General features: G+C 37.8%; 1 protein-coding gene across 1 annotated transcript in view; it reads left to right on the top strand.

Annotated features, from left to right (window-relative positions):
- The first annotated feature begins 332 nt into the window (after positions 1-332).
- CNNM1 (cyclin and CBS domain divalent metal cation transport mediator 1) overlaps positions 333-24,033 on the top strand; it is a 421,587-nt gene continuing 397,886 nt past the window's right edge. Inside the window, exon 1 of the mRNA XM_053692543.1 lies at positions 333-1,758. Coding sequence (XP_053548518.1) covers positions 333-1,758 — 1,426 coding nt within the window. The remainder of the gene's footprint in view (positions 1,759-24,033) is intronic.

Raw genomic sequence — 24,033 nt, 5'->3', positions numbered from 1 at the left:
AGAATAAATAAAAAGGAAGAACAAACTAAATATTGTCATACAAAATAAAACTCAAAGAAGCAATTTCCCATGTGTTTTTTACTCTGATGCTAAATACTGGAAACATAATAATTATAGTAAACTGCATGAACTCTACTGTCCCTTTCAATGGTTTATTATACTCAATGCGACTAGTTTTTACTTATAACCTCATTCCCTCCCTGTGCCTTCGACCAATCCCTGTGCCCCAGAGTAGTCACATGACTGTCTCTCCCCGCGCAGACACGCTGCTAGCTTCGAGCTCCAGCCTGTCACGTGCCCCTCCTGTCAGATTTTGTCAGATTCTCCTCAGGATGGCCGAGGCCGTCGGCTTAGACAAGACAAGTGTAGTTTTTCTGCTTCTCCTCACTATTTCTCCTCGGCCCGTGTCGCTTTGGCTTCTTGGTCTCCGTCCAGAAGATACAATGGGCGGCCGCGTATCTCTAGAAGGGGGGACCCTTAGGGCGGCCGAGGGAACCCGCTTCACATTGCGGGTGTATTTCGATCCGACGCTTTTTACTTTGCAGTCTCAGCAGCACCAGAGTACCGAGAACGGCAGCAGCCCTAAGCTGGTGTTCGTTGAAGAGCCGCGGCCGGGCAACACTAATGACAACCCGTGTCAGGATGAGGATAGCTGGGCATCAGACGTGGAGGTGTTGGGTCCCCTAACGCCGTCTCCTCCAGGTGGATCTGCAGTGGTGGAGGTGCAGGTGAGGGAGCTGCGTAAAGGCGAACGGGGCAAACTCTTCTCCTTATGCGCCTTTGACGGACGCCGCTGGGAGCATCACGGAGGAGACCACTTTATACTGGAGGTGCGAGAATCCGTGCCAGGGATGCCCGCCTGGCTCCGGGCCCTCGTGTCTCTGCTGTTAATCGGAATGTCAGCCTTGTTTAGTGGGCTTCGCCTCAGTCTACTCTCCCTGGACCCAGTGGAGCTGCGGGTGCTGCAGAATAGCGGCTCCCCTGCAGAGAAAGAGCACGCCCGCCGGGTACAGTCAGTCCGCAGCCGTGGATCCTACTTGTTGTGCACTTTGCTATTGGGTAACGCGCTTGCCAATGCTTCATTAGCCGGATGGTTGTGTCTGTCTCTCCCTGCTACCTCCCAGTCCTCCTCTGCACCCAGCACAGTCAGCAGTTTTTGGCTGCCAGTCTTGGTGTGTACTGTGTGCGTTTTTCTAGGAGGCGAGGTAGCCCCGTACTCTGTGTGCTCCCGGCACGGCCTGGCGATAGCATCGCGCACGGTGTGGCTCACTCGCCTGCTGATGGCTGTCACCTTCCCCGTGTCCTTTCCTTTGAGCCGCTTGCTGGATTGGGCGCTGCGGCAGGAGATCAGCACCTTCTACACGCGGGAGAAACTGCTGGAGATGCTACGTGCGGCCGATCCCTACAATGACTTGGTAAAAGAGGAGCTGAACATCATTCAGGGGGCCCTGGAGCTGCGTACCAAGGCGGTGGAGGATGTGCTTACCCCGCTAGGAGATTGCTTCATGCTGCGGTCTGATGCTGTGCTGGACTTCAGCACGATGTCCGAGATCCTGCGCAGCGGATACACTCGCATCCCTGTGTATGAGGGCGAACACCGGGCTAATATCGTGGATATTCTTTTTGTGAAAGATTTGGCTTTTGTGGACCCGGATGACTGCACTCCTTTACAGACTGTGACCCGATTTTACCACAGACCTCTACACTGTGTTTTTAATGACACCCGTCTGGATGCTGTGCTGGAGGAGTTCAAAAAGGGTGAGTGTGTTCCACAAGCCACTTGCTGCCCTTCCTCAAGCATGTGATACTTTACTCCTGGTCCTTGTCACTACCGTTACCTCTTCATTTGGTTGGATGCTGTGTAATAAGTATATATAAGCAATACATTTGTAGCTCGTATAGCAGGTGCAGAGCAGGGAACTGTCTCTGTTAGATCGAGTGTAACTCCTTGGATGCCAAAGATAGGGGCAACTAGGTGGTTAAAAGGTTGATGTGCACATGCTTGGTTACTCACAGTTTGATATCCCCCACTTACTGATGTTCATTTTGTTACCGTGGATGTTGTGAATAGGAAAACAAGTTTGTACCCCCTAAAAAAAATCACATTTTTAGTTGGTGTTCAATTTCAGATCAATAATTGAGTTTACATGTAGTAATGTATTTGCTCAATTATATATATTGTATACAGCTCATAAACAATTATTATTATAATTTAACACTTTTGGTGTAAAAGTTTGCATCTCATGTCAGCACTGAATCATAACACCATTCTTCATCCTGTTTATTTGGATGCTTTATTGTTCATGAGAAAGCAGGTACAGTATATGAAAAAAGCAGTTCTTTTATGACAACTACTGTTGCTGCTTAGAAAAAAAAGTCACACAAATTAAAATGTAAAAGTTTATTAGAACATATTTAAAACAATGGGTGTATTATTAAAACTAAACTGTCTCTGTTTGGGGTCATAGTTACAAACCCATTCACACTTAAAGGGACAGTCTAGTATAAATTAAACTTTCATTATTCAGATAGGACTTTTAATTTTAATCAACTTTCCAATTTACTTTTATCATCAAATGTGCTTTTTTCTCTTGGTATTCTTAGTTTAAACTAAACATAGGTAGGCTCATATGCTAATTTCTAAGCCTTTGAGGGCTGCCTCTTATCACATGCTTTTTAAATCTCTTTTCAACACAAAGAGACAGAAAGTACACGTGGGCCATATAGATAACACTGTGTTCAGGCACAGGGGGTTATTTAAGATTTAGCACAACACAATGCTAAATTTAAGAAAATACATAATAAACAGTCACAGTCATGTGATCAGGGGGCTGGAAGAAGGTTCTTAGATACAAGGTAATCACAAAGGTAAAAAGTATATTAATATAACTGTGTTGGTTATGCAAAACTGGGGAATGAGTAATAAAGGGATTATCTATCTTTTAAAACAATAACAATTCTATGGTATACTGTTCCTGATTGGGTATTCTCCTTATCACATTCATAACACTACCTCTTAAGGTTATATATATATATATTTTACACATATTTTGTTGCCCAGAGCCAGTGTCTGATACCTATATTAGTAACCCAGTGTTTTTTTTCTAATTCAAACAGTTTTTATAACTGGATTTCTTACTTGCCAGCATTTTAGTTTTAATAATACACCCATTGTTTTAAATACGTTCTAATAAAGTTTTACATTTTAATTTGTGTGACTTTTTTTCTAAACTCGAATTTACTTGAGGGTCTTACTGAGTGCTTATATAGTATCAATTTCTTTGTTCCGTTTCTCTAACTGACAGCTACTCAATGTTGTGTTTCTGATACTTAGCACCTATACCACATATTATTAGTTGTACCTTTAGGCCAACCAGACCTTACCTGAATGGTAACAGACCCTTTTTATTCGTAGTAAGTGGTGCCATCAACCCAATCCTTTTCTAAACTACTGTTGCTGCTGCAGTGTATTTGATAGTGTGTTAAAATCACTGCTCTCTGCTGCTGATGATTTAAAAGTTGGAATAGCAGTAATTATCAACCTTGGTAATTAAGACATAATAGTCTGTCACAATAACTTACTTTTGGTGTCCACTGACCAATAACTTTTTTTGCTGACACTGTCCAAGCAAATTCGTTCTGAATGTGATGCTTTATAATTTAAAAGGTTTACAAGTAGGTTTGGTTTAGTTTTGTTAGATTTAGAATAAATAAAACTGCTAGTGTATTTTATGTTTTTCTCCATTTATTTTTACATGTATTAATTGTGTCTTACTTCACATGCTGTATACAGGGATATGCAAAAGTAACATTCTCCTCCTATCTTATAAAATCTACAACAGAGTTGTTTTAGTGATTGTTGACAGTTACTGCATCTTTATAATTATCAGCATTATTGAAATCATGTAAATACTGTATTTTAGTCAGCCTTTTATTTTTCTTATTTTAACTTTTATCATAAACCATTACATGTGCTTGATTTTACATTTAATGTTATGTTTGATCCTTCTGTCGTAATTAAAAATATAAAAGGTTTAACAAGTATTATTTTCAACACTATTTTGAAGGGAATAATGTTAAGTAAAAATACTTAAAAAAAACTTATAGATATTAAAGGGACACTGAACCCAAATTTTTTCTTTCGTGGTTCAGATAGAGCACAACTTTTTAAGCAACTTTCTAATTTACTCCTATTATCAAATTTTCTTAATTCTCTTGGTATCTTTATTTGAAATGCAGAATGTAAGTTTAGATACCGGCCCATTTTTGGTGAACAACCTGAGTTGTTCTTGCTGATTGGTGGATAAATTCATCCACCAATAGAAAAGTGCTGTTCAGAGTTCTGAACCAAAAAAAAAAAGCTTAGATGCCTTCTTTTTCAAATAAAGATAGCAAGAGAACGAAGAAAAAGATAATAGGAGTAAATTAGAAAGTTGCTTAAAATTGCATGCTCTATCTGAATCACTAAAGAAAAAAATTGGGTTCATTGTCCCTTTAAAGAGATACTATATCCACTTTATTTCTTTAATAATTTAGATAGAGCATGCAATTTTAAGCAACTTTCATATTTACTCATATTATCAATTTTTCTTTGTTCTCTTGCTGTCTTTATTTAAAAAAGGGGGAATCTAAAACTTAAGAGCCGGCCGATTTTTGGTTCAGAACTTGGGTTATGCTTGCCTTGGTGGCTAAATGCAGCCACCAATAAACAAGCGCTATCCAGGGTGCTGAACCTAAAATGAGCTGGCTCCTAAGCTTTACATTCCTGCTTTTTTAAATAAAGATAGCAAGAGAACGAAGAAAAATTGAGAATAGGAGTAAATTGGAAAGTTGCTTAAAATTGCATGCTCTGTCTGAATAATGAAAGAAAAAAATTGGGTTTAATATCCCTTTAATAGATAATATTTAATTAGATAATATTACAGTCACATTTGTAGTAACAAATTGTAGGAGTTGAAATGCTAGCGATTTTCGATGTTACCTTTTGTCTAACCCCTTTTGGAGGATAAACATTTTTGGATCGATCACAGGAAAAGCTAATTAATTTTGTCCAACCCCTTTTGGAGGATAAACATTTTTGGATCGATCACAGGAAAAGCTAATGAATTTTTTTCTATGTTTTGTAGAAAAATTATTAGCTAAACTTTCAGTAGTGAAAAAATTGTGTGTGGTCTCAAATTAGCACACCAATTTTCTTTTAGAATGTCCTTTAAGGCATATTTAGTAAATTTACAAAATCGGGCTGGCTTGTAAGCTTACATTCCTGTTTTTTCAAATAAAGATACCAAGAGAACAAAGAAAAATTAATGATAGGAGTAAATTAAAAATTAGCTTAAAATTGTATGCTCTCTCTGAATCATGAAAGAACAATTTTTTGGGTTCAGTATCCCTCAAATAAAATCATTACTTTAAAGGGACACTGAACCCAAATTTTTTCTTTTGTAATTCAGAAAGTGCATGCAATTTTAAGCAACTTTCTAATTTACTCCTATTATCAATTTTTCTTCGTTCTCTTGCTATCATTATTTGAAAAAGAAGGCATCTAAGCTTTTTTTTGGTTTCAGTACTCTCGACAGCACTTTTTTATTGGTGGATGAATTTATCCACCAATCAGCAAGGACAACCCAAGTTGTTCACCAAAAATGGTCCGGCATCTAAACTTAGATTCTTGCATTTCAAATAAAGATACCAAGAGAATGAAGAAAATTTGATAATAGGAGTAAATTAGAAAGTTGCTTAAAATGTCATGCTCTATCTGAATAATGAAAGTTTAATTTTGATTGATTGTCCCTTTAAGCACTTGTGTCAAAACTACATACTTAGAGCTTCTTACTATTTGATACTTGATTTCTAGGGCGCGATCCGATATAGATCGTAGTTTGCGGCGCAAGCGAGGGAACCCGCGTCGCCCGCAGTTTCAGCTCGCAACTCGAGCTATCCCATATATGGCGCCGTCAGATGCTAACGTGCCGTAAGTCTGACAAACCAGCGATGTCCAGAAATCTGCGCAAGTACAAATTTCTGGCGTCGCCAGTGACTTGCGGCACGTTAGAAACTGCCGGCGCCTACAAAACCTGACTAAAGTCTAAATCACCCGCACTGTCTAACACGCCTCCCTAACATAGCCCGACAAGTCTAACACGCCTCCCTAACATAGCCCGACACGTCTAACCCTCTATCCGCTATCCCCCCTCTCTATCCTAACAATAAAATATGTATTAACCCCTTAACCGCCGCTACCTAATAAAGTTATTAACCCCTAAACCGGCGCCAGCTATATTAAATCTATAACCCCCTAAAGTGAGCCCCTAACACCGCCGCCATCTACCTTACCTACCCCCTAAAGTGAGCCCCTACCCCGCCGCTATCTATTTTAAAATTATTAACCCCTAATCTAATCCCCCTACCCCGCCGCCATCTATATTAAATTATTCAACCCCTAAAATACTAAACTATCCCTACCACTAAACCTAAGTCTAACCCTACAAATTAAAGTTCAGCCAATCGTATTGAACTTGAATCTGATTGGCTGATTCAATCAGCCAATCAGATTTTTCTACCTTAATTCCGATTGGCTGATAGAAGCCTATCAGCCAATCGGAATTCGGCGGACGCCATCTTGGATGACGTCATTTAAAGGAACCTCATTCGTCGGGAAGTCGTCGTGCCGGAAGGATGCTCCGCGGCGGAGGAGCGAAGTAAGAAGATTGAAGATGCCGATTTGCTTGAAGACGTCGCCGATGGAAGAAGACTCTCTGCCGCTTGCTTCAAGACATTGCCCGGATGGATGAAGACTTCACTGCCGCTTGCTGGAACACATCGCCTGGATCGGTTTGGCCCGGCTGGGTGAATACAAGGTAGGGAGTTCTTCAGGGGGGTAGTGTTAGGTTTATTTAAGGGGGGTTTGGGTTAGATTAGGGGTATGTGGGTGGTGGGTTGTAATGTTGGGGGGTGGTATTGTGTTTTTTTTTGCAGGCAAAAGAGCAGTTTTCTTTGGGGCATGCCCCCACAAAAGGCCCTTTTAAGGGCTGGTAAGGTAAAAGAGCTTTGAACTTTTTTTAATTTAGAATAGGGTAGGGAATTTTTTTTATTTTGGGGGGCTTTATTATTTTATTAGGGGGCTTAGAATAGGTGTAATTAGCTTAAAAATCTTGTAATCTTTTTTTAATTTTTTTTAATTTAGTGTTTGTTTTTTTTTTGTAATTTAGTTTAGTTTATTTAATTGTATTTTTAGATAGATATTTGTAGTTTATTTAATTTATTGATAGTGTAGGTGTATTTGTAACTTAGGTTAGGATTTATTTTACAGGTAATTGGGTAATTATTTTAACTAGGTAGCTATTAAATAGTTAATAACTATTTAATAGCTATTATACCTAGTTAAAATAATTAACAATTTACCTGTAAAATAAATATAAACCCTAACATAGCTATAATGTAATTATTAATTATATTGTAGCTATCTTAGGGTTTATTTTATAGGTAAGTATTTAGATTTAAATAGGAATATTTTAGTTTATAATATGAATTAGATTTATTTAATAAGAATTTAGTTAGGGGTGTTAGGGTTAGATAGAGTTAATATAGTTTATATAAATACTATAGTAACTATATTAACTATATTAACCCTAATATAATTAGGGTTAATATAGTTAATATATATAATGTAATAACTATATTAACTATAATATACTTAGGGTTAATATAGATAATTTAGCTGGCTGCGGGGTAGGTAGATTAAATTAGGGGTTAATAATTTTAATATAGATGGCGGCGGTGTAAGGGGTTCACATTAGGGGATAGATCAGTTAGATGGTGGCAGTTTTAGGGGCTCACAGTAGGGGGTTAGTTTATGTAGATGGCAACGGTTTAGGGGTTAAATACTTTATTATGGATTGCGGCGGGGGATCGCGGTTGACAGGGAGATAGACATTGCGCATGCGTTAGGTGTTAGGTTTATTTTAGCAGATCGCGGTTGACAGGGAGATAGACATTGCGCATGCGTTAGGTGTTAGGTTTATTTTAGCAGATCGCGATTGACAGGGCGATAGACATTGCGCATGCGTTAGGTGTTAGGTTTATTTTAGCAGCCAGTTTAGGGAGTTACGGGGCTCCAATAGTCAGCGTAAGGCTTCTTACGGCTGCTTTTTGTGGCGAGGTGAAAATGGAGTAAGATTTCTCCATTTTCGCCACGTAAGTCCTTACGCTGTATATTGGATACCAAACTGCGCGGGTTTGGTATACCTGCCTATGGCCCAAAAAACTACGGGCGACGGCAGAAATATACACGCGTAACTTCTAGGTTACGCCGTATATAGGATACCAAACCCGTGCAAATATTGGCGTCGCCGACTTTTGCAGGCGACGATTTTTATCGGATCGACCCCCTAGTTTGTATGATTGTCAGCAGGCAGCGTTCTCCAAAGAAAATTTTGCCAGCTGGGTTGCATTATAAAAGTAGCCTGGTGGGGGCAGTGTAATACTTTCTAATATTTTAACAATTATAAATAGATTTTCTGCTATTAAAAGCATAAAGTAATTGCATAATTTAACATTATTTAACAAGAATATGAGTAATAAACATTGAAACAGTTTAATATTAGCTAATTTAAGCTTATTTTTGGCTACATTTTAGCCAGGTGGTCAGTAAAATCAGCTGGGTGGTGCACCTATTCAAAAGATCTTGGGGTGAACACTGAACATGTATCTGTGTTGCTCAGGTAAACTAGAAAACTTTTTTTGGGGGCATGCAATAAGTAACAATCAGCTAGATTACAAGTTTTGCGTTGCGGCTTGTAACGCTGAAAATATGGTATTTTCAGCATTAAAACAGCACCGCAGCTATTACAAGTCTTGCCGGTATAGGTGTACCGCACACCTTTTAGCCTGTACTGCAAAGTCAGTCCTGCACACATAAAAATGACGTATTTTCATGGGATTCCCATAGCGCCGGTATTTCGAGTTTTGCGGTGAGGCTAAAACCACAAGATCCGTACCACCATCTAAAGTCAATAGTCATGAATTTTACACTACAAAGCTATAACATAAACCTCATAACTAAACTGCTACAAAGTACGCTAACACCCATAAACTACATATTAACCCCTAAATCGAGGCCTCTTCGATCTTCATCCAGCCGGCGCGGAGAGGGTCCATCCTGAAGACATCTGGCTCAGAACATCCTCTTCATACGGTCTCCGCCGTAAACTGGAACTGCAATGCAAGTGACGTCATACAAAATGGCGTCCCTTTTGGCTAATTCAAATCAGCCAATAGGATTTAAGCATCTCTCATTCTATTTGCTAATTTGAATTAGCCAAAAGAATGAGAGCTGCTTAAATCCTATTGGCTGATTTGAATAGCTAATAGGATTTTAGCAGCCCTAATTCCTTTTGGCTGATTCAAATCTTTCAGCCAATAGGAATGCAAGGGACGCCATCTTGAATCTCGTCCCTTGCATTGAAGATTCAGTTTACATCGGCGACCGTAAGAAGAGGAGTTCCGTGTCGGATGTCTTCAGGATGGACTAGCTCCACGCCGGCTGGATGAAGATCGAAGAGGCTGCCTGGATGAAGACTTCTTGCCGCATGGATAAGGACTTCGCCGGATGGATGGATCCTTCAAGCGGGACTTTAACAACTGTAAGTGGATCGTCTTGGGGTTAGTGTTAGGTTTTTTAAGTTTTTTGTGGGTGGTTTTTTTTTTAGTTTAGGGTCTGGGCAGTAAAAGAGCTAAATGCCCTTTTTAGGGCAATGCTCATACAGATGCCATTTTCAGAGCAATGGTTAGCTTAGGTTATTTTATAGTTAGGGTTTTTATTGGGGGGGGGGGGGTGGTTGTGGGGGTGGTAGGTTTTACTGTTGAGGGGGGGGGGGGCGGTGTTTGTATTTTTTTCCAGGTAAAAGAGCTGATATCTTTGGTAGTTTATTGTAGGCTAGTTTTTTTTTTCTTTTGGGTGGGCTTTTTATTTTGATAGGGCTATTAGATTAGGTTTAATTCTTTTTTTTTTGATCATTTGTTTGTTATTTTGTGTAATGTATATTTTTAGGGTGTGTTTTTTTTTAAGTAAAAGAGTTGTTTATCTCAGGGCAATGCCCTACAAAAGGCCCTTTTAAGGGCCCATGGTAGTTTGGGGGGTGTTGGTTTGTATAGTGTTAGGGGTTGTTTGTATTCTTTTTAAGTAAGAGAGCTGTTATCTCAGGGCAATGCGCTACAAAAAAACATTTTAAGGCCCCCCCAAAAGGCCATTTTAAGGGCCCTTGGTAGTTAATTCTAGAGTAGGGTTTTGTATTTTGGGGTGTTTTTTTTAAGGTTATTAGAATAGGATGAATCTTTTTTTTTTTTTTTAATATAATTTAGTTTTTTTTGTAATGATAGGTTTTTTTTATTTTTTGTAATGGTAGGTTTTAGTGTAAGGCAGGTTAGGTTTTATTTCACAGGTACGTTTGTATTTATTTTAACTAGGTAGTTAGTAAATAGTTAATAACTATTTACTAACTAGTCTACCTGGTTAAAATAAATACAAAGTTTGTATCTTCCTTTGTGTTTTACTTACAGTGGGGATGAAACATCTAATTTTAAAAAGAGGTGTTTTTTTAGAGCCTCCATCACAGGATTTGTAAAATCCCTCTGTTGGGGGCACCTAGAAAATTCTCTCTGACTTCCAGGTCTGGCATTCTAACTGTTTCACCACTTCTTTTGCCCTGTTCACTTCTTGTGCAACCACAAGTCACTTCCTCCCCACTTCTGCTTCTGCACATTGAGGGCAAAAATACTATATAGGCAAACGCCACTTGTACGTAGGAGAGAAAAAAACAGCTGCATGTATGCTAGAAACTCTGTTCAACCTATTGGCTACCACAGTTGACTGTAATGTATTGTAGTGCAATCCATGGCAGCTGTAATAATGCTGTATCTCTGCCATCAGTATGGGAAGATCTGCTCTGTTAGAGGCCACAGAGAACTGATTTACGACTTTCCAGTGTAGGAAGGGATTCTCAGCATCAGGTTGCCAATTTTTACTTTACAATAATCTAGTGTCTGCAATAAACAAATATGTATCCATGGAACAGCAAGGTTGATATTTAAATGGACATTAAACACTTTGAGATGGTAATATAAAATGATAAACTATTAATAAATAAAAACTCTGCAATATACTTTAATTATTTATTTTGTCCCCTTTTCCTGTAATTCCATTCTGAAATTGTGAGTTTTATAGTTCCTGTTAGAAATAAAAATGCATAACACGTTTATATTCCACACATCCATTGGCTGCACATTCTAGTGACCAATTTATAACTGTCCCTAATTGGCCACAGCAGAGAAGGTAACCTAAGTTACAACATGGCAGCTCTGATTGTTTTATAGACACTAAAACTTTACACATATTTTGTCAATATTTAAACAGCTAATGAAACTATACAAAATACATCTACGTGTTATTCTCAGACTAATTTTTTTCTTTGAATGCATTATTTTATCTAGCATTTATTTAGTGTTTAATGTCCCTTTAAGGTTACAATGAGCAGCCCAAAGCTGAGATTTTTAATGATTTTTCTAATGCAGGTTTTAAGTGATTAAAGTAATATAACATTATAATAAAAATGTTTTATGCAATTTATGTTCTGCATTTATCTGATTGTCTTTAGGGGGATTCAAATTTACAAGGAAAATCCTGTCTAGTGCTTTTGCCAAATACTGGACATTATTGGGGTCAGCTATTAAGAATGGCTAACTACTAGAAATGTTGCTAATTCTGTTTCAAAGAATCCTGAATATTTTTTTCCCACAGAAGTATTAATAAATTGTGTGATAAAGGGTTTTTTTGGTGATCTTTTCTGCTTTAAAAGGTTACTATGTTGGAGAAATGACACACTCTACTGCATCAATATTGTCATGATAATCACTTGACATTCATAAGAACATGAAACACACTTATTTGAATAGTTGGACATCCTTATGCAAATTAAGTATCTTAAAGTGAAGGTAAACTTACCTTGATGCCGATCCAGTATGTTATTCTTTGTTGAAAATCAGTATGACTTTCATTCATGAAACATTATAACTTTTTTAGTGTAAATGGAGTTAACAACGCTATAATTCAATTACTGTTACTCCACAAATTCAACCCGTTTTTTTTTTGGGGGGGGGGGGGGTTTGACTCTATCACATGTTTCCATTATCCAATTGATAATCTGGCCGTTAGGCGGCCGTCACTCCACGTCACCCTCCTCCTTTATCCTCTGCGCATGCGCTACTCTTTTTTTATTCATAAGGAATCCCTTGTGCACTCCCATTTCACATTTGGATAAAGGCTTTGCATGAGCAGTAGAGTTCAATCGCTGATTGGCACATGCGTGGTTAATCAGAGCTTCAGATCTGATCATTGTGCACACGATTTTGAGAGACGTATAGAGCAGGTGGGACTGCTCTATACATCACAGACCAATGAAGCAGGAAATAGAGGTAGGGAGGAGTCACCATAGAAATCGTAGCGTTAGATAGATGTATATAAATTGAACATTTGCAAAGTAATAGAAAATCTAAGTTAGCGATTAGATTATGCTAATATTAAGTAATCAATGTATGTCTTCAAAAGCTTGAAACTTTACCTTCACTTTAAAGGGACACTCAATCAAAATTAAACTTTCATTATTCAGATAGAACATGCCATTTTAAACAACTTTCCAATTTACTTCCATTAACTAAATGTGCACAGTCTTTTTATATTTAAACGTTTTGAGTCACCAGTTCCTATTGAGCATGTGCAAGAATAAGTGTGTATGCATTTGTGAATGGCTGATGGCTGTCACATGGTACAGGGGGAGTTGAAAAAGACATAACTTGTCTGGCCCTTTAGTGTGATATCTAGGAAATTTATAGTATGTTCCTGTACTTCTGAAGTAAAGCTGATCCCTACTGTGTTCTTATTTAAACCCTCTATAAATTTCTCTAGCTCATCCAGTGATCGCCTCCAAATAAATAGGAGATCATCAATAAAGCGCTTATACCACACTATTTCCTGTCTGAAGGGGTTCCGCTCTCCAAAGACGTGGGAGAGCTCCCACCAACCCATGAAAAGGTTGGCGTAGGAGGGGGCGAACTTGGCCCCCATGGCCGTCCCACGCCTTTGTAGAAAGAACTCCCCCTCAAACAGGAAATAGTTGTGGGTCCTAGATATCACACTAAAGGGCCAGACAGGACAACTAATTACAACGGAAACATATCGCAAACCCATTTCAGGGAATTCATTGTTGCATGCGGCAAGCTGCCAAAGGAGGAGAGTCTTCAGAGGTGTAGCGAGAGGGCAGTTCATTCGTTTAAAAAGGAACTGCTCTAGTCATCACACATATGAGAAACAAGCGGATGACTTGGCATCCAGTTTACTAGAAAGAGGCTATCAAAAGTCTATTGTAACCAAGGAGAGAAATAGGGTTAACAAAATAGACAGGGCACAACTTCTGGAACAATCCAGTAATAAGAATAAAAATAAAAAAGACAAGAATTGGCAGGAAAGGAGGCATGAAGATAGGAAGGCCCAGTTCATAACAGAGTATTCACGACAATATGACCAGATATGTGAAATAATCAGAAGTAATTACCAACTTCTTTTAGCTGATGATGCTCTAAAAACAACCGTAGAAAAAGGCATACGATTCACGTACAAAAGAAATCGAACGATAGGTAACATAATAGCCCCTACTAAATTAAAATGAGGAAATAAATGGTTCGGCTTGGCTGAGACTCAATGGAACATTCAGGTGCAATTACCTTCCCTGCAAAGCCTGTGAAAGGGTGACGGTAGGAGACACATTTAGATCTCTGGTCACAGGTGAAACCTTCCAAAAGAGCCTATGTTTAAACTGTAGGTCAAATTTCGTGGTATATCTAATATCTTGCACGCATTGTGCCCTCCAATATGTAGGTCTAACGACCAGGGAGGCAAGAGTTAGAATAAAAGAACACCTGGCAGACATAAAAGCAGGGATATTAACACCACCCCTGATTAACCACTTCTCAGTTCTACATCAAAAGGACACAAGGTTCTTTACATGGACCATAATTGAGAGGGTCCCCATACAAAACAGAGGAGAAGATAGGACCCGTAAACTGGGAGAGAGAGAGGCCTTCTGCATTTTCCGGCTAAAAACCAGGATTCCAGAAGGTCTGAACTCAGAATTTGACCTCATTAACTTTTGGTAATTCAACATATAGTAATTTCCATAGTTCCATTAATTACTTAATGCTTATAAAAGTTTTTATGATACTCCATCACCCACTATAATGAATACATCAATGGAATTATCATATCCCTATAGATCTGTATACCCAACACCACAATAAATTAGGTTACAGGCCAAATATGAGAATGCAATATAAATAGAACCCTTAAAAGAGTTCATGTTGTAATTACAGCTTATAAAAGTTTTTAAGGTTTTGAAATATTCTATCACTCAATAATACGAAGACATTAATGTAATTACCATATCCCTATAGATCCGTATATCCAATAGTACACTGAATTAAGTCATAGGCTAACACGAGAATATAAGATAAACAGAACCCCTAACAAGTTTACGTTATAATTACAAAGTTACAGCCATGCCAAAATGGTTTGTTATTGAGTACACAAGTAAGGACCAAGCATAGGTAGTATATATTTTCAGCAATACATCACACAGTGATGAGGTAATAAAAATTTAATATAGATATGTAATGCACAGAGATGATAAAAAACACGTGTTCTGATCATCCTAATACCTGCAGATTAATATCTGTTGCTGACCAAAATTGCGGGCAATAGTGTATTAGCAAATTGCAGAGCAAATAAGTGGGTCTGGCAGGCAGTGTATCTGTAATCCTTAAAGGCAGCCTAGTGATCATGCACTAATAAGTCAGTTCAGAATAGTAATGTGATGTACTGATAAAATTAAGCCCATATCCAGTTTTGTATACCTTAATCTCAAAATGTTTGAATTTCTTTATAGAGCAGGCAGGTGTGGCAACAAGTGAATAAGCACTCGTAATATAAGATAAAATAACTAGCATTGCGTCTCAGTAAAACATATACACATGACAGGAATACCTGACACACACCCCTCCTCCCCCTTCACGTAACACAGCACATATCCCAATGATCCGTGAGAGCAACAAATTCTCCATTGGTCGAGAGGGAGGAGGGAGTGGTCTAGGTTCTGCTGTCAGGCATGTAAACAAGCCTTTACGAGACAGTTCAGCAGTGTCCCTGAGGAATGAAAAAAAACAAACAGAAAAAACAAACAAAAAAAAACACTCCAAATAGAGATAGCTACAGCCTGGCCAGAGCCAGAGAGACAGGGTGAAACTTTGTGAGTTGTAGCAGCTGTAGACACGGCACCATTTAGCCCCATTAATTGATCATTTTCTGATCACTCACAACCAGGATCCTGTTCACTTAAAACTAGAGAGGCAGTAATTATGATGAAATTGATACAAGCAGAGAACAGACAAAGCGATCTTTAGCACCAAAAAAAAATAAAAAATGCTGTTTACTTAAAACTAGAGAGGCAGCAATTGTGAAGAAATTGATACAAGCAGAGAACAGACAAAGCGATCTTTAGTAACATAAAAATGCACATTATAATACAGAATTTGGTGTAAAGGTCTTTTTATTTTATTTTTTACACAGCAGAGCGTTTAGTGCCTATAGTTTTTCACTGTGCAATCAGAAGTATACACGTTAGCTTTCCAGTTGTCTAAGGAACATAGGTGTTTACTCTAATCTACAATGACCATAGAAAGTTATCATTGGTGAAACAAGACATGGGTGTGTACACCCTAACCAATTGAATCACAGAGGTGGGTTTTTAAACTTGAATCTCACACACAATTTTTAAGCAGGCTAGGATTAAGGCAGACGCCAAAACCGGTCAGCCTTTTTGTTTTCTGTGTTTCTAAGGTTATTTAACACTCTTACCCTGGGGGTTAGTAAACCCTTTTTGTTTTTGTTTTATTCACAAAAATAATAAAGCAAGTCTTTTCAATTTACTTTTTGGTGCTCCTGACAACATTTTTTCATTGGATAATTCGCAGCTGAGGCCACAGTGAGCACATTAAGTGAATCAGCACTTAATAAACCCTTTTTTACTGCATGAGTACAACACCACACTGCGAAGACATTGTAACTCCTGAGAGAAGTTTTCTAACCACCAACAAGGGGCAGAGAATGAAGATTTGACGGCGGCACCACACTACTGGTTAACCAGCATCCTGGGGAGCAAGAAAGGACGACACCCAAGAAGTAAGGAGGTGGTGAGTCACTTAACTAATTGAATACTCTGCACCAGTGGTTTATAAATGGAAAAGTGAACTTTCATATTGCACAGATCAGGGGATTTGGGGGCTAACCCTCTGACACTGCACACAGAAGGAGTTTTCAACATACTATAACAGCAGTTTGTGGGAAAAGGGTCTGACAAATTTATACAATTAAATTAAATTATTTTACTGTGCGAGCACCCATTTGAATACGCACCCCCACATCCTTGATTGAGAGCCAGAATCCTGGAACATATGGGGGACATCAAATGGAATCGCTCTGTCCCAATAGCTCAACATATATGCATCATGCCAATGATAAATATTAAATTCAGTTCTTTGCAATTGAACAAATAAAACTGAAAGGCAGAAGAAGTAATATCAACAAAATCTTGCTTCAAAAAGAATGTAGGTGGATACACAAACTACAATCAGCTTCACAAAAAGTTCTGAATGATGCAATATCATTTAAATGCTTTTTAGGATAGACAACATACACAGTCTAGTAACTGGATGATAACGTTTTAGACTGTTTATAGTAATTTGTATAATAATATGAAAATCTAACATTACAGCCACCCTTGTAACGAAATTACTATCATGGATGTTACAGATGATAAGGTCTCCCTGTTGGATGCTCAAACAAGCCCCACTGTTAATATCCACTTTATCAATATGAGTATCAGACTAAAGATACATGGTGTTGTATCTTATAATGACAGCCACTTGGCTTGAAAATGAAAAAATCAGATTAGCATCACATGCAGATGGGATCAGATGGGATACTATATGTTCCTTTGTCTCTCCTCTCAAAAGGTAATACCTGGACTAAATATTATGTAGATGAAATTGAAAATATAACACAGTTTTTTTCTGTTAAATTAGATTCCCAAAATGATTACAATCAGACATGAGAAGCAGGACTTAGGCCGTCCTAAGTGTTCCCTAAGAAGTAAACAATCAAAATTGATTAATTTCGATATTTGTAAATTCATGTGACAACATGACTGATGAACCTATTCGTACTAAATATGCGAGTGCTATCTGCCTAAACTGCACAACATGATCGGCAGGCAGTAAACACTTCTGCCCACGTGATAGGTTACTATGGCAACATATGCCTACAAAAGAAACGAAGATGGCTGAGACTGTCCCTAAGCCCTGACGAAGTCACGCAGAAGTGACGAAACGCATCGGTGGGCGGGGCTTTGAGAGACGTGTATGTGTGCATTAGAGTCTGCTTGATACATTTGATAGATTTTTTTAGCATTTTGTAGTTTTTAGCGTCACTCTGTTGATTAGATATGGAACAAGTTAATTAATATAAATGTGTGATCCTGCTACGTTTAGCTACCTTTATGCACTCCATGATAAGGGAGTGCTAAATTAAGCTCTAAAAACAGTGAACTTCTGAATGTATGCCACTAAGTATTAGGGATCACAGCTAGAAATCGGCTGACTGTGTTCAATCCTAGCAGTACGCAGAATGGAGATCGCCTTTGAGCGCATGGAATCTGTATGCTTGTTTGAATCCCTGTACTGGCACTTAGCTAATTTCATAGTCTCTCACAGCTCATGCAGCCCTATTTTTAACCAGCAGCTGGACACTAGATTAACTGTTATGAAGTGGAAGTGATTTACCTACTAGCATCCGGTGAACTAGTTGTATTTTTAAATGTATTTGTTGCATATATGTTAATAAAGTGTATTTTTTAATCTTTATATAATTTACTATAATAGTGTGTAATTCAGCACTGTGCTTTAAAGCTTCAATTCCTTTTTTGGATCCTTATATTACTTTTTTGTGATTTAATTCACATTTGAATTTGGGTCCTCTGAGGTGAGACATATAGGTATCAATGGCAAACAAGAGGCAGAAAGAATGCTAACCCTAAAATTTAGGGAATATGCCCACAAGCTATAAACTGGGAAATGGTGGGAAATTTTTAGCCTTGAAAATTATGTCAAAAATAAGCCGGTACCCAGAGGCCTACGCATACAATTAGCGCCATCATTTCACATTAGTGATGAAAACTTTATATCAAGATGGCAAGAGATACTAACACTAGATTTAATGCAATTAACATTAGAGTACATTTGTACATTAGAGTACAAACAAATACATTCATTACGCACAAAGAATTTGGTACACTTGATCAAAAACTAAAATTGCATATTGATAAACTGAAAGAACTCAGTTAAATGAAAAATATAAAGTTACAAAAAGATTGGTCTGACCTTCAGAAAGGGAATATAAACAAATCCAATTATAAAAGAAGAAATCTGAGACACAATACTGAAAATCAAGAAAGTATAAATAAGAAGTCAGATAGTTCAGCCACTGAATCAGACACATAAGAGGAGGAACTAACACCCACAACAACAACAGGTGCCTCAGTTCCATTAAATGAACCTGTCATTAAAAGAATTTTTTTAGAGAAAGATCTGTTTCCCCCAAAAAGGAAAATAAGAACAAGGCAGCAATACAAGGGCAGACCACATAACAAACAAAAATAGATAATAAAGACTTCCAGATAATAAATCTGGCTGAGATCCCATTAAGACAAGAACATCAAAATAATCAGGGATTATTTTTTATACCAACAGCAAGATACAGTAAATTTGAATGGGTAAAAAACACATTTATTTGCAAGACAATTAGCACTACACAAATATCACAAAAACATAAGCAGAAATCAGCTTAATGATCTGGGGGTTGAAGAGGAAGACCATGATATCGTTCAGGCTATGCTTGAGTTATTAAATGAAAATGAGAATCCTCTGGATGATGGTAATAAGAGTGTAGTTAAAGAAAAAAGTACATTCATGCCAATGATCTCGAAATAAACTATGATAGAAAAATGTGTTGCTCTAGTGACAACTGAATTGGAAGCCCTAAATACAAAAAAAGTACAATAGGCAAAAATCTCTCATTGAATCCCCAGTCTAGCATAGATGTTTATTCATTTGTGAACTTTTCTGTTTGATCTGTACTGATAATGCTGTAGTTCTCCTTTTTAATTAATATATGTTAGTCATGATTACTGTTACCTCTCTTGTCAGCATTTTTTAGTGTGATGTTTGTATTATTTTTCAGTTACATTAAGGCTGTTCTATCTTCAAAACTCAGATTAATCACTAAGGATGGACATCAGTATATGATTAACAAAGTAGCAAAAACAGCTACTTTTTACAGTCTCCCTAAGATACAGAAAAACATAAACGACCCTCCAGGTAGGCCCATTGTTTCGGGCATTAGATGCCTTACAGAAAAGGTTAGCATTTTTTTGGACAAAAAGCTCCGAAATTTCGTACATACAAAGACATCATATGTACAAGACACAAAAGATGTCCTGAACTGCTTAGAATACATTGTAGTGGATGATAACACTCTATTAGCAAGCATAGATGTAGAAAGTCTTTAACATCATGCATGAGCTAGGAATAAAGGCAGTTAGACACTTCCAAAAAACTAAACCCAAAAGGAAGTGCCAAGGATGATTTTGTCATTGACCTGCTAGAATTCGTCCTAATGCATAATTTTCTATTTGATAACAAAGTGTATATACAAAAAAGAGGTACAGTGATGGGGACCTGCTGTGCACCAACGTATGCCAACCTTTTTCTGGGTTGTATTGCAACACCACAGATTTTTTTTTATATTAATAATAATAATAATAAAAAACTACAAAAATGGTACTGGCAGACAACTGCCAGTACCTAAGATGGCGGACAGGTAGTGAGAGGGGGGTAAAGAGCTGTTTAGGGGGGTCAGCAAAGTTGCTGGGTGAGGAGAATTTCCTACACTACAGAAAATAAAAATATTTTTAAAAAATACCATCCTTTAATTGCAGACTGTCAGTACCTAAGATGGTGGTGATGTGTGTGGGGGGGGGGGGGGGGGAAGGGAAGAGAGCTGTTTGAAAGGGATCAGGGGTTGGGAGGTGTCAGGTGGGAGGGTAATCTCTACACTACAGCTAAAATTAAACTTACAAGCAACCTCATTAACCCCTTCAGAAGTGTGGTATGCAACTGCAATTAGTGGCCTTCTAAATGCCAAAAACTATGGCAGAGCCATGCATGTCTGCTGTTTCTAAACAAAAGGGGACCCCAGAGAAGCTTTTACAACCAAGTGCCAGTGATGATTTTGTCATTGACCTGCTACAATTCGTCCTAACGCATAATTATTTTCTATTTGATAACAAAGTGTATATACAAAAAAGAGGTACCGCGATGGGGACCTGCTGTACACCAACATATGCCAACCTTTTTCTGGGGTGGATAGAACAAATGAGCATCCTGTATCAGGATGTCAATCCATATATGAAATACATTGATTTGTACCTACAGTACATCGATGATGTGCTAATGCTGTGGTCTGGAACCAAAAATGATTTTCTGGATTTTATGGTATGGCTGAATAATAATATATATGGAATAAAATACACACACACATGATAGATGAAACCAATATTGCTTTTCTAGACCTGATCACAAAGGAAAACAATGGCTCTCTGAATACTAAACTTTATAGAAAAAGTACATCAACCAATAGCCTTCTTGAATGGAAGAGCTTTTATCCAAAGTGCCAGAAATTAGGTATACCTGCGGGACAGTATCTAAGAGCAAGAAGAAACTGTAGTAAGGAGGAGGACTTTGAAAGAGAGGCACAAGAACTAAGAAAAAGGTTCAGAGAGATAGGGGATATCCTAATCAGTGCCTCAAAAAAGCTTGCCAAAGGGCAAAAGCTATAGATCGAAGATCCTTACTAAGTGGAACAAGAACGGGTCGCAAATGTGAACAAGAACAGAAACCGACTATAATAATCATAGGTACATTTGATGAAAATAATCACAAAATTCGCCAGATTTTCAAAAAACATTGGCACGAACTACAATCAGCTTCACCAAAAGGGCTGAATGAAGCAATATCATATAAAAATTTTTTGGGATAGACACCATACACAGTCTAGAAACTGGATGATAACATTTTAGACTGTTTATAGTAATGTGTATAATAATATGAAAATCTAACATTACAGCCACCCTTGTAACGAAATTACTATCATGGATGTTACAGATGATAAGGTCTCCCTGTTGGATGCTCAAACAAGCCCCACTGTTACTATCTACTTTATCAATATGAGTATCAGACTAAAGATACATGGTGTTGTATCTTATAATGACAGCCACTTGGCTTGAAAATGAAAAAATCAGATTAGCATCACATGCAAATGAGATCAGATGGGATAAGATGTGATACTATATTTCCCTTTGTCCTCTCAAAAGGTAATACTTGGACTAAATATTATGTAGATGAAAGTGAAAATATAACACAGTTTTTTCTGTTAAATTAGATTCCAGAAATGATTACAATCAGACATGAGAAGCAGGACTTAGGCCGTCCTCAGTGTTCCCTAAGAAGTAAACAATCAAAATCGATTAATTTCAATATTTGTAAATTCATGTGACAACATGACTGATGAACCTACTTGTACTAAATATGCGAGTGCTATCTGCCTAAACTCCACAACATGATTGCCAGGCAGTAAACACCAACATGATTGCCAGGCAGTAAACACTTCCACCCACGTGATCGGTTACTATGGCAACATATGCCTACAAAACAAAGGAAGATGGCTGAGACCGCCCCTAAGCCCTGACGAAGTCCCGCACAAACGCGTCGGTGGGCGGGACTGTGAGAGACATGTATGTGTGCATTAGAGCCTGCTTGATACATTTGATACATTTTTGTAGCGTTTTGTAGCTTTTTTAGCATTACTCTATTGATTAGATACGGAACACGCTAATTAATATAAATGATTGTGTGATGCTGCTACTTTTAGCTACCTTTTTACACTCCATGATAAGGGAGTGCTAAAGTAAGCTCTAAAATCAGTGAACTTCTGAATGTATGACACCAAGTATTAGGGATCACAGCTAGAAATCGTCTGACTGTGTTCAATCTTAGCAGTACGCAGAAAGGAGGTCGCCTTTGAGCGCATAGAATCTGTATGCTTGTTTGAAACCTTGTACTGGTACATAGCTAATTTTATAGTCTCACGCAGCCCTATTTTTAACCAGCAGCTGGACACCAGATTAACCGTTATGAGGTGGAAGTGATTTACCCACTATCATTTGGTGAACTAGTTGTATTTTTTAAATGTATGTGTTGCATATGTTAATAAAGTGTATTTTTTAATCTTTATATAATTTAAGCTTTTACAACCATTTGTCTTATGACTGTAGTAGATTTGTGAAAAAAACATTTTTAATATAGCGAACTGGTAGCATGAAATATACCAAAATGGTTTGCTAACAAAAATATATAGTGTTGAGAAAGGAGAACCTAAAAGCTATATTTCTGTTTAAATGGAGTGATAGCAAAAATGCTAAAAAATTCTCTGGTACTTTGGGCAAGTTTTCCCCCCGGTCCTTAAAGGGACAGTCAACACCAGAATTTTTTATGTTTACAAAGATAGATAATTATAGATAGAAAGATAGATAACTATTATAGATAATGCATTTTAGCCAATCAGTGCTGACTCCTTGGTAACTTCACGTGCGTGAGCTCAATGTTATCTATATGACACACATGAACTAACACCCTCTAGTGGTGAAAAATGTCAAAATGCATTCCGATTAGAGGCGTCCTTCAAGGTCTAAGTAATTTGCATATGAACCAACCTTAGGTTTAGCTTTCAACTAAGAATATCAAGAAGCAAAATTGGTGAAAAAAGTACATTGGAAAGTTGTTTAAAATCACATGCCCTATTTATATCATGAAAGTTTATCTTGGACTTGACTGTCCCTCTAAGGCAGTGCTTTCCAAACTGTTTGTCGGGACACACTAGTGTGTCGGCAGCAGTGTGTAGGTGTGTCCCTGCTTCAGCACAAATTTAATTTTTTTTTTTTTTTTAGTTTCTGACTTTCCGCCTGCCTGCTACATATATCATATGGTTGACATGTGATTGTTACCTAGGGGGTCAGAGATCATCTTAACCTATTGGCGCAGCTCAGTGGGAACTGAAACTATTCCCATTGGCACATTGGCTCCTGACTGCACGTGTAGTCTCCTTAATTGGCTCGTGACTGCACATGTAGTCAGTGAGTGGGACAGCAGTGTGTTTGCAGGGTGGGCAGTAGTCAGTCGGACTCACCAAGCTCTGAGGGCGGCAGCTTAAATGCTGAGCTGAAGTTAGTGGGGGTTTTTTTGCAACTAGCTCCCAGTAGTGCATTGCTGCTCCTGCTCTTGATATATGGATAGGAAGTTGAAGCTTAAAAATGCTTGATGATGAAATGCGAGTGTCTTTATCCAATATTCCACCAAATATTCAGAAATCGTGTTCATCTCATCATCAACCTCATACATCCCATTAAATAGTAAGTAGCTATTGGTGTTATTAAACTTTTTTTTAATTCTTGCACATACATACTGTTACTTGTAAATACATTTTGTTATTATATAATTTATGTATGTGTCCGTATCTCTTAAAACAAGTTAGTTTAACCTCCTGTTTGCCAGTACAACTGAATTACTGTGTCACGAAATGATGTAGGTCTAAAAAGTGTGTCGCCAACATGAAACGTTTGGAAAGCTCTGCTCTAAGGGTTTATATTTATGTAAATAATTGTTATCAGATAGTGTATATATAAGTGTAACACTTAATTTTAATGCATTTATGTTGTGTTTGGTGCAACGTTTTATTTAGCCTTAATCCTCTACGTGAGTACT

Source organism: Bombina bombina, chromosome 9 (assembly GCF_027579735.1).
Source record: "Bombina bombina isolate aBomBom1 chromosome 9, aBomBom1.pri, whole genome shotgun sequence".
NCBI classification, from domain to species: Eukaryota; Metazoa; Chordata; class Amphibia; order Anura; family Bombinatoridae; genus Bombina; species Bombina bombina.
The sequence above is the reverse complement of the archived record's forward strand: the minus strand, read 5'-3'. Positions and strand labels throughout refer to the sequence as shown.